The 16,625-nt window shown below is 35.1% G+C and overlaps 1 protein-coding gene across 1 annotated transcript; it reads left to right on the forward strand.

Moving 5' to 3' along the window:
* Positions 1-213: 213 nt before the first annotated feature.
* On the forward strand, positions 214-4,628 carry LOC147548526 (putative ATP-dependent helicase C29A10.10c). The gene is made up of 7 exons (XM_086665289.1): positions 214-1,635; positions 1,713-2,037; positions 2,123-2,378; positions 2,471-2,687; positions 2,791-3,158; positions 3,266-3,410; positions 4,345-4,628. The coding sequence occupies exons 1-7, from the start codon at positions 214-216 to the stop codon at positions 4,399-4,401; spliced, it is 2,790 nt and encodes a 929-aa protein (XP_086521415.1). The 3' UTR covers positions 4,402-4,628.
* Positions 4,629-16,625: the final 11,997 nt, after the last annotated feature.

Consider the following 16,625-nt stretch of genomic DNA (forward strand, 5'->3'; position numbering starts at 1 on the left):
CTTGGGAAATTGGAAATGAAAGAAATAAGAGGATATGAACAGTTTTGTGTGTGAGAGGAACAATAGATTTTGAAAAAGAAAACAAAAGTGCTGCTGGCTTGTACTAGCAAATTAACTATAGAACTTAGAAAGACTTCCACCCATGCACATTCATTCATCTACTAAATGTACTTGAGCCGCTCATGCAGTAAATGCACCATCACCTGCATCTGCATGCATGTTTTACCCTATATATATATATATCATCCACAGGCTAATGATGTAATTGCTTTCTCAGACGTTAGACCTCGACATGTGAAGGACTTGATACGAATATCGTATATTCCTGCTTTAGTCTTGGAAGTAGATGATGATAACCCCAATATGGTTAAAGTTCTTGCATCGAAATCCATTCCGTTGAATCCGAAGATCAATTCTCTTTTCGCTGTTTTTCTTATAAACGTTACGACAAATCTTCGTATATGGAGATCATTAAATTGCAAACAATGTAACATAATTGAAGAGGTTTTGACTGCCAACTCCCAGCAGGTTGATAACTGTCATCTGTGTTCTCAAGATGTTGAACCCCACCTAGCAGAAGTCTTGGGTTCATTTAATCTAAACGAGTCGCAACTTGATGCGGTTCTAAGCTCCATATCAGTTAGTAAATGTTATCATAAAAATTCGGTTAAGCTTATTTGGGGACCTCCTGGTACTGGAAAAACGAAGACGGTTGGTACCCTTCTTTATGCTTTGTTAAAGATAAAATGTAGAACTCTTACTTGTGCCCCAACCAACACTGCAGTTATAGAAGTGATTTCAAGGCTCATGAGTATTGTTAGACCAACACTAGAATATGGGAATTATGGGTTGGGAGATGTATTGTTATTCGGGAATAAGACACGAATGAAGATCGATATTCACGAGAACCTACATGATGTTTTTCTTGATTCTCGCATCAAGATTCTACTAGAATGTTTCTCACCATGCAGTGGATTGAAGAGTAAGTTACAGGCTATGTTATGTTTGATAGAAAACTCGTCGGATCAATATCATAGGTACTTGGAAGACAAGAAAAGTTCGGACGAGCGGGAAGAAGCATTTTCTGATTTCTTAAGAAAGCGATATAGCTGCACTGAGAAGCAACTTGTACATTTAATAGAATCACTTTGCACCCACATGCCTACATCGCTCCTTCCTGTCGAACGAGTAAAAGACTTGCATAAGAGTCTCATGTTGCTTGAAGTTCTAGGAAACTTGATACACTCTTCGACATTTACTGATATAGATCTGAAGTTAATATTTTGTAGCTCTGATAATGAGGATTATACTTTTAGTAACTCTTCGGCATTGATGCTAAGTCGGAGTAGAAATGAGTGCCTTGATATTCTGAGATCTTTCGATGAACTTTCCATCCCAAATGTTATAGATCCTAAGTGGATCAGACGTTTTTGTATGGAAAACGCTTGTCTAATTTTCTGCACTGCTTCAAGCTCTGCTAACTTAAATGGCATTAAGGAATTGAAGTTGGTAGTTATTGATGAAGCTGCACAATTAAAAGAATGTGAATCAGTAATTCCTCTAAAACTTCCTGGAGTACAACATGCTATTCTCATAGGTGATGAACGTCAATTGCCAGCAATGGTCCAAAGCAAGGTCTGGTCTTCTTTCGTTTATTTCGATTTAAATTTATTTTCTACAACTCTCTTCTAACTTTCGATATTGTCAAGTAGATTTCTGATAAAGCTGCATTCGGAAGAAGTCTCTTTGAGAGATTGGTATCACTTGGACATAATAGACACCTACTCAAATTGCAGTACAGGATGCACCCGTCTATTAGTGTATTCCCGAATGCTGAATTCTATGACAGACAAATTTTAGATGCTCCTAATGTCATAGAAGAAAACTATAACAAGACATTCCTTAAAGGAAAGATGTATGGTACTTACTCATTTATAAATGTTCCTTATGGGAAAGAGGGTCATGATGAAGGCTATAGTCGAGAAAACTTGATCGAAGTTGCCGTAATTTCCCAAATCATCGAGAACCTTCTTAAAGGTAATCACTTTCTTTATTCCAATATATTGTTCCCATCTTTTTCATAACTAACATCTTTTATCTGTTGTGGTTAAAACTTGTATAGCGTCGAAAGTGAGTGAACAGAAAGTTAGTGTTGGTGTTGTATCACCTTATAAAGCTCAAGTATTTGCTCTCATGAAAAAACTTGGAGATAAGTATGATATGAATAGTCACTTCAAAGTGACTATTCGATCAGTCGATGGCTTTCAAGGTGGTGAAGAAGATGTCATAATTATCTCTACCGTGAGATCTAATGCGAATGGATCAGTGGGTTTTCTTTCAAATCGTCAACGGACAAATGTTGCCCTAACAAGGGCAAGGTATGGTTCATAACATTTCAGTTTGAACAGCTTTTATTCTGTTTCATCATAACACTAATTAAACTTCTTTTGTTGGCCTGTTACAATTGTAGGTACTGCCTTTGGATTTTGGGGAATGGGCAAACTTTAATAAACAGCAATTCAGTTTGGAGAAAAGTAGTCCTTGATTCTAAAGATAGAGGATGCTACTTTGATGTTGATGATGATAAGACATTGTCTAAAGCTGCAATAGGTGCCCTAATAGAGCTTGAAAAACTTGACTATTTACTCGATATGAATTCTCTTCTCTTTAAAGGTGCAAAATGGAAGGCAAGTAACTAAAGCTAGCTAAGACCACTTTTCAAAGTGAATTATAGATTCTAATAGTCAATCTCGTGCTAGCTAATTTCTTTGGTTTGTTTGAGTTTGATAGGTTATCTTTGAGGATGGTTTTCGAAAGTCTTCTGTGAAAGTAAAGAAACTAAACACTCGGAAAGAACTAGTTTTTCTTATAATGAAGCTTTCAAGTGGATGGCGCGGGTCTTCTCTAAATGAAGGAAACCTTGATATCATTAACGGGGTATCTTCTCAGCTGTTGCAACAGTACAATATCAATGGGTTCCTAAAGCTTATTTGGACTGTCGATATTGAAAACGATAATACAAAATTCTTTCAAGTGCTGAGAATTTGGGATATTCTACCCTCAAAGGATATCCAGGATCTGGCTAAGAGTCTCGAGCCGATCTTTAAGAATTACACAATTGATAAAATCAATCGTTGCAAATTCAAAAAACATGAAGGGTATGAAGTGATCCGTCTTCGCCTTAATTATGAACTTAGTCTTGAAAGGTTGTGTTTAAGAAGCATGTCAAAATAATCATGTTTTGATTTGTTTTCTCTTATCGTAGGGCACTTGAAGTCCCAATGTGTTGGGATATCGGTCGAGATGCTGATAGTTCAAAGATTTTCAATCATGAAGCTGATATTGCACATTTATCAGAGAATATTGCTTCGCTTAGTATCGGGAAAGAACGGAACACAGAAGACGTCAAGGTGAGCTCTTGCCTAAGACATTCTTCATTTTCAGATCAATTCTTCGATACTTCTTGTTAGCAATCTTTTATGTACAACACCAATGTCTAATTAGGGATGCCCCCTTTTTTGCACCGATTCTTCATTTAGCGATACCCCCTCATCCCTAATGTCTAATTAGGGATGCCCCCTTTTTTAATTAGATATTAGGGATGCCCCCTTTTTTGCACTTAAAAGTGCAAAATTACCCTTATCCTTATTATTTTTTCTTTTTTCTTCAATTTCTTATACCTCTTTGATGTTATCCTTACCAACTTATTTTCGTTTCTCATAGTTTTTTTTTCTTTTATCCATCTTTTTATAATTTACAAACAACATTTATCGAAAATTAAAATTAATAAATTAAACCAATTCGAAATAAAAATTGTAAATTTAAAGAAAAAAATTTAACTTCACATTTGTTTTCTCATTTAACGTTAAAATTGATATATGTAACTAATTTGAAGAAGACTTCTTGATATCTATCGTTCTTTTTATTAATTATAACTCGTATACATTAAAAAATTAGTAAGTTAAAATTTTTTTATTACAATTTACGATTTTTATTTCGAATTGTTGTGATTTATCAATTTTAAATTTTCGATAAATGTTGTTGGGAAATTAGAAAAAGATGGACAAGAGAAAAATAAATATGAGAAACAAAAACTTGTTGGTAAGCATAACACCAAAAATATATAAGAAATTGAAGAAAACAAATGAAGATAAGGGTAATTAAGTACTTTTAAGTGTAAAAAAGGGGGGCATCCCTAATATTCAATTAAAAAAGGGGGCATCCCTAATTGGACATTAGGGATGAGGGGGTATCGCTAAATACCCCTAAAATATACTATGATATATGATCTGAACTTTTTGATAATCCTGTGAGGAATTCAAAGACTTTTTTACTTTTCTGCAGTGGTCAAAGCTCGGGGATATAAAGAGCGCAAACGTGTCGAGGAAGATGATGTGGTGACGGCTGTTACTCTTGGTTCGTTAGAGAAAAGCCAAACTTCATATTGCAATATAATATGACTTATGTTTTGAAGTTTGGCATTCTTGAACTTAATAGTGCAGTTTCTGTTTTGGAAAAGATTATGATAACAAACAATTTTCAGCTTGTTATTTCACTAAGGTTGTTTCGTTTCTTGATATCCTGAAATTTGAATGTGTATGAACTACGCACGTTTTCTAGTTACCTTACATGCTTCTGTTGTAGTTGTGTCGGTTTTAAGCAGTCTAAGAAGTCATTTCTAAGCATACAAGAGAGTTAACAAGACGAAGACGCTGATCTTTAACGATATCAACAAAAGTCTTTCAAAAATTATTCTTGTTAGTAATGAAGAAAAGACAGCAATTTTTTCACTTTTGAGAGGAAATAAGTCATTTCTAAAAATTAGTTGCAATTGGAATCCTAGGAAGGTCTACAAGAGCATTTGAATGTGAAATGGCATGTATTAGATAGAGAAACAACTCCAAAAATTTGACACATTCATAACATGTGTATTGGTATAGGATCAAGGCATTTATACCTTAAATATTGAGGCCTAAACTCAAGCAAACATAGGGTATAGTTTAGTACATAGTTTATTGGCCTTATACTTACCTAAATAAGAATAAAAATGACATTCAAAGACTCTAAGAAAAAAGTAAACAGGTTGGTTTTGATATAACACCTAAAAAAAAAAAAAATTAAATTCAAAATCGAAGACGACAACCTCTTATATGGGGTCAGTTTAAGTGGAGAAAGTCCAAAGCCAAAACTGAGAAGGTAGTGAAGAATGAAAAATTTAAGTTAGTGACGCAGCGGAAAACTCAGAAAAGACTTAGATCTTCGTGTAAAACTTAGAAAACCGAAACTTAACAAGATTAAACTAAAAACTGGATTGTTATTGATAAACTGAACCAAATTGAATAAATTAAACAACTACTGAATCCACTTTATATAGCATTATGATTTCCTACACCTAATCAAATTCGAAATAACAACTTCTAAAATATAAAATAGAATCCTAAAATAAAAACACTAATAAAAATATTAATTAATTCTCGACTGATCCAAAATATGAAACTACTAAAATAACTAGATTATTAAATATCTAAGATTCTTGTGTTACTTTATGAAAATCTCTCTGCATCAGGTAGAACCATCTATGCAATGCCTTCTCTCCGCCAACTGATTTTGCTGATGCGTACGTGGACAAGATATTCGAAGAGTGATCAACCCGAGCCAATGGTCAGGGGCGAAACAAGGATTTTCAGCTAGCCAGGGCAGGATCAAAGTTATTGTAAATTAATCATGTAAATATTATGTATATTTGTACCAATTTCACATATTATTATGTCTATACGCACAAATCTTGATAAAATTTACCTATAATAAAGTACAAAGTAGTTTGAGGAAGGAGAAAGAGAAAGGGAAAATGAGATTCACCAACGAAAGAACTAGTCATTCTCTGCGAACGAGTCTTGTCTTGTCTGAGAAGAAGATGAAATAGAATAGACAACGTCCTCAAACATGAGGAAAATGAGAGACCATAAAATACCAAATCTCTCGTTATCCCTCGTAATAACTCTTTGTCTTTCATAATAAAAAAATAATAAAGGTAAAATTGATATTAAATGAGATGTAACTACTAGAGAAAGTCACAAAAAAGTTATTTGAGGGGCTATTTGAAAAGTTGGTTAAATTATGAGGGTCATTTTGTGAGTTGGTCATAGTAGGAGGACAAAACGAAACTAGCTATCCTAGTTAAAAGTAGAAGGGTTAATTCCGTTTTGGCCCCTAGTTTGAGAGTAACTAACCATTTGGCCCCTTAGTGTCTGGAAGTTTGATTTGGTCTCCAAGGGACAAAAAAATTTAAACTTTTTTCGAAACTACCCTTGGGAACCAAAATGGAATTATTTCCAAAAAAATAAAAAACATAAAAGCCACATCAACTCATTATTTCTCGTTCACTTCACCTCATTTCTCCTCCATCTCATATCCTCTTCTCCACCTCACCTTTTTCTTCGGCCGAAGGTCGCCAACCAGCGAAAATTTCGGCCGCTTGCCTAACCCTAAGAAATATTCCTTTTCTTCCTTTATCTCTTCATTTTTTCCCCTTCAACGGAGAGTTTAGAGAGAGATAGGGAGAGAAAGGAAGAAGAAGAAGAAGAGATAGATAAAGGAAGAAAAATAAAGATCTTTTTTATAGGGTTAATTAGGTTGCCGACAAGAATTTTGCCAATCGACGACCTTTCGCTGGAGAGAAAGGTGAGGTGTAAAGGAGGAAATGAGATGGAGGAGAGATGAGGTGAAGTGGAGGAAAAATGAAGAGGTGGTGTGGCTTTTTTGTTTTTAATTTTGTTGGAAATACTTCCATTTGGCCCCCAACGATAGTTCTGGAAAAAGTTAAAATTCTTTTGGACCTAGGGAGACAAATCGAACTGTCAGACACTATAGGGTTCAAAACTGTGAGTTGGTCACAAATTGGGAGACAAAACGGTGAATTGGTCACAAATTGAAGGCTAAAATAAGATTAAGTCAAAGAAGAAAGATAGGGATGAAAGTGCATTAAAGGGGGTTTAAACTCCCGACCACAGATGCACTTGGCAGAAACCCAACCACTGTGCTATATCCTCGTTTCTGTTATTGTAGGTCTACACATGGGTCCGCCCTTGCAATGGGCCAAACATCACAGTGTATAGTTACAAAGGATGCTAGTACTAGCATAAGAAGGTAGGTGTAAAATGAGAAGAGGCGCACAAAGTAACTGAACATGGTAATTAATCTATATAACAAAATAAGTGGGATGGGTGTTGACTTTGACAAACTTCTGGATAAATCCTGTCGTCAAACCCACACCAGCATTGGTCTAGACCGTTAGATTCAGCAAAATCCAGCCTATAGCCACCGTTAATTCTTCCTCTCCCTTCTCAACTGACACATGTTCTCGGTTCTTTTACTTCATCCCTTATATAAAACGATGATTTCTCAGTCATGTTGCTTCATTTGTGGCTTCTCGGGAATGGTTAGTATTTTTTTTGCTTCATCTTTGTGAATGTCTATATGTTGTTGATTGCTTTTGGATATTATATTGTTTATTTGGGCAATGAAATAATGTGAGATATCTTCTCCCATTGATTTACGAAGTAGGTTTTTTGAATCAGAAACTAGGGTTTGTTTGGTCGTTTTGAATCCTATTCATTTTCACTTTTATATTCGAGGAGATAGTCATAAAATTATGATAAAATTGAAGCTCTCGAATGGGTGAATCGGGATTTGGAGGAGATGCTCAATTTCGTTACAATAGACATATAACTTTTAGATTAATCTAATTTGGAGGGGTATTCTCTATGGCTCTTTTTTGTTGAAAATAACTTTGTATCCTCCTGGTATGGGGTTTCAAGAAACTCTCTATGCCCTACAACCTTGTCATTGTGACCATCAAGATTAAAACCTGTTTAACTACCGCTAATATGTTCTCGCATCATGTGGCCCATATTATCATAGTTCCTATCTTCTCCATGTTCTAACTTTCATTGAGCTATCTACTTTTCGTATGTGTTTGATGCTGCCAAATATCTGTTAACTCTTTATCACATGTGTTTGATGAAAGTTTTGGATGTATGTATTTGATGAAATGTCAAATAGAAATTGATATATTATGTGTTTGATTAAATGTGTACGAAAATTTTGAATGAGCACCAATGTTGTAAAGATCGTCTGATTCTCGAGTCAGATTGCACGATCTAAATCGGGTCAGACAGAAATCGATCCAAATCTGAGTAAAATCGATCCAAATCAGATTGCACAATTCTCGATTCGTGGATTTTTATACTACGACTTCTGATTTCCTATTGTTGAGAAAGATGGTGTATCGATTTCAGTAAGATCGTGATTGGGAGCTCACAGGGCAAACATAGAAAAGAAAGTAAAAAATAAAAACCAAGGCCATCTTCTTTATTTTTTCAAAACATATTGCCAGTTTTAACAAAATTTATAAGTTCACATCTCATTTTCTTTTTTCAATTCACTGAATTTAAGTTCAAAGTTGTTAAATTTTTCAGGTCTCTTTTGCTAGTTGTTACGTGATCTTGTAATGGGAGGTTCAATTTCTTACATGTTATATTTGAGTTTGATTTAGGGTCATTTTTTGTATAATCATCATTTTCCAAGTAATATTTCAGTCCTTGCTTTATAGTACAAAAAACGTCCATAGAGATAAGGGCCAAAATAAAATCCAGAAAAGAATTAGGGTCCTATTTTCCCACAAAAAAGGATTGTAGTCCTTTTGCACTTTGGACCAATTACCCTCATAGACATGAAATTTCTTCCTACATAATCCGTTTTCAATTCTCGCCCAAACTGTAAAGATCGGGATGACTAAATACGTACAACCCATCGTTTTTTATCCCCCAAACCCGTTTATTCTAAACCTAACAAAAACTTTATATCTCACTTTCTCTCTCTAGATACCGTCATTCTCTTTCTTTAAAAGGCCAAAACTATTTACAGAGCTACTTTGGCTATTTACAAAGCCCAAAAGTTGGAATCTTTTCACTTTCTCTATAAATAAAACTTTGCTATTTACAGAGCACATAAGGACTAAAATCAAACTCTGATAAGGATTGGGCTGAAAAAATATATTGATTATTGGAAGATATTATATTTCCTTCATTCCTAAATCCCACCATCAACACCTTCCACCACCCAACAATCACCACCACAACTATGAACAACACAATCTCCTACTAGAAACATTAATAATGGAAGAACCTAACAATGAGGAAGGTACATTAATGGAGGAGCTTGGTGATCAAGAGACTTCATTAATGGAAGAGTTTGATCTTGAAGAACTCAATTAGAATTCTTCATTGGACTCATATAACAACATTCTAAGTGAAGACATAACTTTAGAGGTAAGATAAACTAATTTGTGGTGGTTATTCAAAAAAAAACTCAGATTTCTAGGTCAACATTCTAAGTGAACAACCCAAATTTTCGGTGAAATAATGCTTAGAACGATGAACGTTTTCGATCAATTTGATGTTTAATTTTTCAACATTTTCGGTCAATTTGATGTTTAATTTTTCAACATTTTCGGTCATTTTTATTTTTCAACAATTTCGGTCAATTTGATGTTTAATTTTTCAACATTTTCGGTCATTTTAATTTTTCAACATTTTCGGTCAATTTGATGTTTAATTTTTCAACATTTTCGTTCAGTTTGATGTTTAATTTTTTAGCATTTTCGGTGGGGGGACCTATCTCTAAAATAGTGGTTTTATTCTAAATAACTAATAAGTTGTGATAAAATCAAAAGATTTGTAAATAGTAAAAAGTAAATCTGTAAATAGCCGGACTTGTAAATAGCACTTAATAGCTCTGTAAATAGCACCCGCCCTTTAAAACCCTAGAAATTTCTCACCTGAAGTAGTTCGACCCGTCTCTCTCTCTCTCTCTGAAACCCTCTGATCTTCTATAGCTCCAGGTGAATCCATTTTGTTTTGTCTCTAAATCGGTGTAACCAAAGATCAAAAGGTAGGTTACAAACGAAAAGGCAACCAGAATCGTCAAAGGGAACCTACATCAAGCTTTACCAACCGAAACCCTAATCGAAAAGGTGATCTATCTATAGGACTTCACATGTTTATGATCTGTTGCAATGATGTTTTGTTCTAGATTTTGGTAAGTTTTGTTGTTGTTGTTTATGATGTTTTTTTTCAAACAAAATTTTATTTTGTACAATGGAAAGCTAAAAGGGGATCTGATGAAACAAAATTTTCATTATTTTGTTGATAATTTCTGAATAAAAACAAAATTTTGTTGTGGTTCTTTATTTTTCATAATGGAGGTTGATTGGGAGAAGAAACCAGACCAGTACAATGATGATTTCTTGATGATTTTTGAAACAAAACATGATTTTTTGTTGCTTTTTCGTTTTTCTTGATGGAGGTTTTACTTTTCTTTAACCTAATTAAGTTAAATATAGGGTTATTTCCTTAATGGCCCCCTACTTTGTGACCAGCTTCCTGCCTGGCCCCCCACTTTAGGAGAAATATCCATATGGCCCCCTTCCGTTATAACACAGTCACTCTCTCTCCTCCATCATGTTTTCTCTCTCTGCGAAGTCACGCCACATCATCTTTTACGCCACCTCATCATCTTCTCCGGCATGGGTCGCCAGCCGACCAAATTTTCGGCCGACGACCTTCAAATTTTTTTTTCTCTCTCTAAAAAAAAAAAAAAAAATTTTTTTTTTAATTCTCACCTCTCTCTCTAAACTCCGGCGAAGGGAAACCCTTCGCCGGAGTTCGAGTCTGTTCAAGAACAGATCCGTCTGTTCTTGAACAGATCGAGTCTGTTCAAGAACAGATCGAACTCCGGCGAAGGGAAACCCCTTCGCCGGAGTTTAGAGAGAGAGAGAGGAGAGAATAAAAAAAAAAAATTTTAGAGAGAGAGAAAATTTTTTTTTAAGGTCGTCGGCCGGAAATTTGGCCGGCCGGCGACCCATGCCGGAGAAGATGATGAGGTGGCGTAAAAGATGATGTGGCGTGACTTGGCAGAGAGAGAAAACATGATGGAGGAGAGAGAGTGACGGTGTTATAACGGAAGGGGGCCATATGGGTATTTCTCCTAAAGTGGGGGGTCAGGCAGGAAGCTGGTCACAAAGTAGGGGGCCATTAGAGAAATAACCCTTAAATATAATATTCAATGAAGCAAAATAGGTATTTTTTCATAAAATATTAGAAATGTAATTGCAATACTTGTTATTTATATAAAACTTTGAAAAATGTGTAACAAAAAAATCTTTGTATGTGTACGGTTTATGGTTTATGCTTTTAGGCTATTTGTCATATTTTTTTCAAACAAAAGTTTGTTTTGTATAATGGAAAGTTAAAAGGGATCTAATCATACTAACTTTTCATTTTTCTATGTTGATGATATACAATTGTGGGAAGAAATCTCTTCCTACATAATGAAATTTCTTTCTACATAATCCGTTTTCAAACTAACATATTTTCTTTGAAGCAAAATATGTTTTTCATCTACTTAAGTATGTTTTTCATATACAATTGTTGTTCTATAAACAATAAAAAACTGTCATGTTATATTTTCAACCATACAATCTATAAACTTCAAATTGAAAAAAAAAGTTTTGTTGGCCGTAAAATGAGTATTTTAATCTGCCAAACATGTATTGACTACTAAAAGTTATATAAAAACATACACAGTAATGAGAATAAGTTGGAACATAATGTGTTTTACTATAGTAATAATAAATTTTTTCCTTTGCATTTAAGTGGTACCCGACCATGGATTTTCATTTCAGTGGTGCCCAACCATGAACTCGCTAATTGTAGTCTTCTATAGGACAAACTGCAGTGACACGCTTTAAATCATTTTTCACAAACTTGAAATCGTGACCCATGTTTATATCGTACTGAGAAGGGAGAACCTATATGTCTTCGCACCCAGGGATTAGCTGACCAACATGAGTGAAAATTTTATCACAACCCTCAGATTTGAGAGTCGTCTTCTCTACTGAGTTTGATGATTTCGTAGAATAATTCATGAGCATTATTGTAACTAATAACATAAAAATGAATTATTATGATAATAGAAAGCATTATGATGAATACAAAATGAATTATGTATCATATATACAATATGAGAAATGTTGAATGAAGTGTCTAATGTTTATGGTACATAAATTGTTTTCTGCTAAACAAAATGAATTGTGTTAATTGCATGTATAATAATATTTATGGATATGAAAGATATAACATTGTTAATACAAAATGGGTTGTGTATCAAAATACATTAAAATGTTAGCCAAAAATGATATTTAAGGATAAATAAGTGTTTTTTTATGAAACAAAATGAGTTCCGTTGTAAGTTAAGTTTGTTAAGAATAAAATGATTTTTGTTATATACAAAATACGTTCTGTAACATACATTTGTTAAGAAGTGTAATCTGCTAGTAGATCAGACATCATTAGTTATCAAAATATCTTAAGTGAGACGAAATACGATGATGAAGAACATAAGAAAAATATCTGGGGATGAAGACGATTCTCATAATGAAGATGAATGAGAGATTTTAAGAAAAAGAAGTGAAGAAAATAATGAAAATGGTGATGGTAGAACCTTTAAAATTTATAGAGAGAGAAAGTAGGAAGAAGATGAAGATGGTGATGGTAGAACCTTGAAACTTACCTGAAAAGTGAAGAAGATAATGAAAATGATGATGGCAGAACCTAGAAACTTATAGAGAAACAAAGTAGGAAGTTCAACCGACTTAATAGAAAGGTGTCTTCATCTATTATAGATGATGAAGATGATGAATGAAGAAGATGAAGAGGATGAAAGAAGAAGGAAGATTGTTTCATCTTGGGTAAGATTTTAGGCTTTTATTGGTAACAAAATTTTAAGAGAGAGAAAGTATGGAACTTCTCTCTTCCGAGTCGGAATAAAGGAGAGAAAAAGTGAGAGAAACTGGATGAGAGATTTCTTTGAGATTGCTTTAGAAAAGGAAAATCTGAATCATATATATAGAAGGTTAAAACTGGTATTAGGATAATATATGTATTATAGGAATTTGTGTTTTGTATGGAGATGGGTACTTTAGGACTAGATTTCTATTTGGTTTTTTATTTTGGGTTCCTATATTAATTTTAAAGTGGATTAAAAGTGGTATTAGGTTTGGGTTTTTGGATCATAAACCCAAATTTTTTTTTTGAGGGTTTCTATGTACCTAAACCACACATATGTTGTCCAGTGCTCTCCCTCCCCCTCTCTCTCTTTCTTTTGTGAATTTTTGCACTGTATTCTCTTGCACATCTTTTTTGAGCATTTTACGTTGTGCATATTCATGTTTGCTTATGTGTTTCTTTTTGATCATTGGGTTTGATCCTCCTATAAAGTATAGAGTTAATTCCTATATGGCCCCCTACTTTGTGACCAACTTCCTTTATGGCCCCATTTTTTTCGTAAATTCAAATATAGCCCCCTATTTTCAAGTAAATGTCATTACTACCCTTCTTAATTCTAAATTTAAAACATTTAAAAAAAGTTATTTCCACCTCACCCCTATCTCTCTCTCCACCTCATCTCTCTCTACAACTCACCCCTCTCTCTTTCCAACTCACATCTCTCTCTTCCCAACTCACCTCTCTCTCTCTCTCTCCAACTCACCCCTCTCTCCAACTCACCCCTCTCTCTCTCTCTCCAACTCATCCCTCTCTCTCTCCAACTCACCTTCATCTTCTCTGATTGAAGTCGCCGGCCGGAGATTTTTCCGGCCGGCGACTTCCAAAAAAAAAAAAAAAAAAAATTTCTCTCATCTCTCTCTCTCTCTAAAAATCCGGCGAAGGGAAACCCCCTTATGCGTATATTCATGCTCGTATATCACCAGGAAAGAAAAGAAAAGCACTTTGAAATCTATCACTTGACTAAAATATCATTATGCTACATAAATCCTAATCCACTAATTGGTGGTTGAGGCAAACTTTATATTTATTTAAATAAAGCGTTTACTCTCTTAACTTCAGAAAACTCAAGCTATTTGGCTCCATTTTGTTATGGCAAAATGCTTCCTACGATTTGAACCATGCATAGTTTTGAGGAATTCAACAATTGAAATGAACTCATATAACTAATTTTGTCGTGTTAGATGCACAAACGGTAAAACATGACCAAAATTTAAATCCTAAAATAGACGACGAATGTCTTTTGTATTTTTATTCTAAATATAGTTGATGATACATAAAATGGTCAATCGTTGATTGAAGTCAAGAAGTCAAGGAAATACCAGAAGTCCAACGGTCAACCGTCTCAAGGCAACAAGACAGCTGAGTCCAAGGGAGTTCTGTCACCTAAGCCCGGATTCGAGAGGTCGGCAAGATCATCTAAGGAACTCCAACACTGTTCCGCCTAAAACACAACCAGGTTGCCTTGGAATTCTCAAGAAGTATAGGGGGTCAACGTAAGCAAGACCGATGCCTTACGCCCTGAACATGGGAACCCAGAAGCGCGACACATGCGTACCGATATAATCCGAATCTTCCTAAAGATCTTAGTCGGCTACAATCCTAAGTGTTTAATTAACTTGAGCTTCAAGAGTCTCAAAGAAGGAAACATCTCCTAAAATGTCTATCAACTCGACAGGATATCTACGAAGGATCCTTGAACAGAGGAACTTCTAATTATCCTAGAGACAAGATAAACTCAAAAGGAAACCCTAACTACGAAATAATAGTTTCAACACAACACGGAGGATCTCAACCACCTCAATCTCACTGTCTATCACAGTCGATCCAAAACAGCCTTTCAAAGGGCATCACATCACCAAGGTAAGGGGAATACATTCCCTAAGGATCAATTGATACTCAATTCTTTAACTACAAAGGTCAATCTGATTGTCTTAAGCGTAAGAGAGGTTTCCTAACTCTTTGCAGGTTCCCCCCAGGTTTTCAAGAGCAGGAGCGGGACCTAAAGGAGAGGTAGCACTCATCCAAATGGAGTATCATTCAACCAAACAGACTATTCAATAGAAAGCGGGGCTACTCGACTTGTCATGGTAGATTTCCTTATAGCCGAAAGGCTAGCTGCTTACAACATCATCCTCGGAAGACGATTCTTGTAGGACGACAGAGTCATCGTCTCCATCTCATACCTAATGATGAAATTTTCAATCCTAGGAACTGGTAAAGTGGGAGTCAATATAGGCAACCAAGAAGTAGCACAAAGTTGCTACATAATTCAAACCCAAGCCTGCAAAGCTCCTCAAAAGAAGCCCGAAGAGGCTAATGAGTGTAACACGGGGGAGTAAAAGATACAGCAAGACAAGATGATCAAGTATATTACATTTTAAAATTTGAAGTTATTTATTGTTAAAGAGTCAGTCTAGTAGGTCGAAGTCCATAGAGTCTTAATTAAGTATGCGAGTCGTTTTCGAGTTTGTTTATGTGACATATTTCCTTTTCACTATTGTCTTGATATGCATATTTTCCATGTATGTGATTCAGAGTATACGACCCCCGGAAGAGGTCTCTAATCGGCTTGAGATTTGAGAGTCTTCTTTCCTTGTGTACTCCCTGTATGAGATTCTTACTTAAATAATAATTGTTACTAGATTAGTTTAGATCATGCATGGCCTAGGCTTACTAGACGATGAATCCTAGCTAACTAAAATGCAGGAGTTCTCCTTCGAGCTTTTCAGCAAAATTGGAAAAGTATTAGTACGATAGAAAACCTGCAAAGTCTCATAGCTGTGTCTGCCGAAGCATGATTTTTTTTTCTTTCGATCTGTTATGTTTTCTTGCTTGATATTCAACACTACCCCTCAAGTTGGTGCATAGATATCGCACATGCCCAACTTATCTACCATTTGCGAAAATATCCGACTTGAAACTGCTTTCGTAAGAACATCAACCAATTGATCTTCAGATCGGATCTTTGATAACTCTACAATTTTGTCTTCCAATTTTTCTTTAATAAAACATCGATCCACCTCAACATGCTTTGAGCGGTCGTGCTGGACTGGATTGTGAGCAATATCACATGGTGCTTTATTGTCACAATATAATTGATTGGTCTTTCAGAAGGATATCCTAAATCATCCAACAGGAGTCGTAACCATAACGCTTCACATATGCCATCAGCCATTCTTCTAAATTTAGACTCTGCACTTGAACGTGCAACAACGTTCTGCTTTTTACTTCTCCAAGTAACAAGATTTCCACCAACAAAGGTAAAATATCCTGCAGTTGATCCCCTACCATTTACTTCCCCGAATCAATCTGCATCAGTATATACATCAATAGTTCGACAACTCGAATTTTCAGTAAACAAAATACCTTTTCCAGGAGCCGCCTTCAAATATCTCAAAATGCGTAAAACAACATTCATGTATTTTTCACCAGGATTGTGCATAAATTGACTAATAATTCTTAACGCATATGCAAGATCTGGCCTCGTGTGCGTCAATAAATCAACCTTCCAACCAGTCGTTGATATCTTACTTCATCAACCGGTATCTGATTAGGCTCCACTGACAACTTTAATCCTTCTTCAACAGGTGTATCAATCGGCTCACACGCTGACATACCCACCTCATGTAACAAATCTAAAGTATACTTTATTTGGGATAGGAAAATTCCATTACTGCTAGATCGAGATACTTCAATTCCAAGAAAGTATTTCAACGGACC

This window comes from Eschscholzia californica, unplaced genomic scaffold (genome assembly GCF_041429995.1).
Source record: "Eschscholzia californica isolate CP2 unplaced genomic scaffold, dmEscCali1.0.p SCAF_3, whole genome shotgun sequence".
Taxonomy (NCBI): Eukaryota; Viridiplantae; Streptophyta; class Magnoliopsida; order Ranunculales; family Papaveraceae; genus Eschscholzia; species Eschscholzia californica.

Bases quoted from the DNA above. Each gene is read 5' to 3' on its own strand.
- LOC147548526 (XM_086665289.1), top strand. From the start codon at position 214: ATGCATGTTTTACCCTATATATATATATATCATCCACAGGCTAATGAT. The intron at 2,038-2,122 runs GTAATCACTTTC...AAACTTGTATAG, and splicing joins CATCGAGAACCTTCTTAAAG to CGTCGAAAGTGAGTGAACAG. The intron at 2,379-2,470 runs GTATGGTTCATA...TTACAATTGTAG, and splicing joins GTTGCCCTAACAAGGGCAAG to GTACTGCCTTTGGATTTTGG.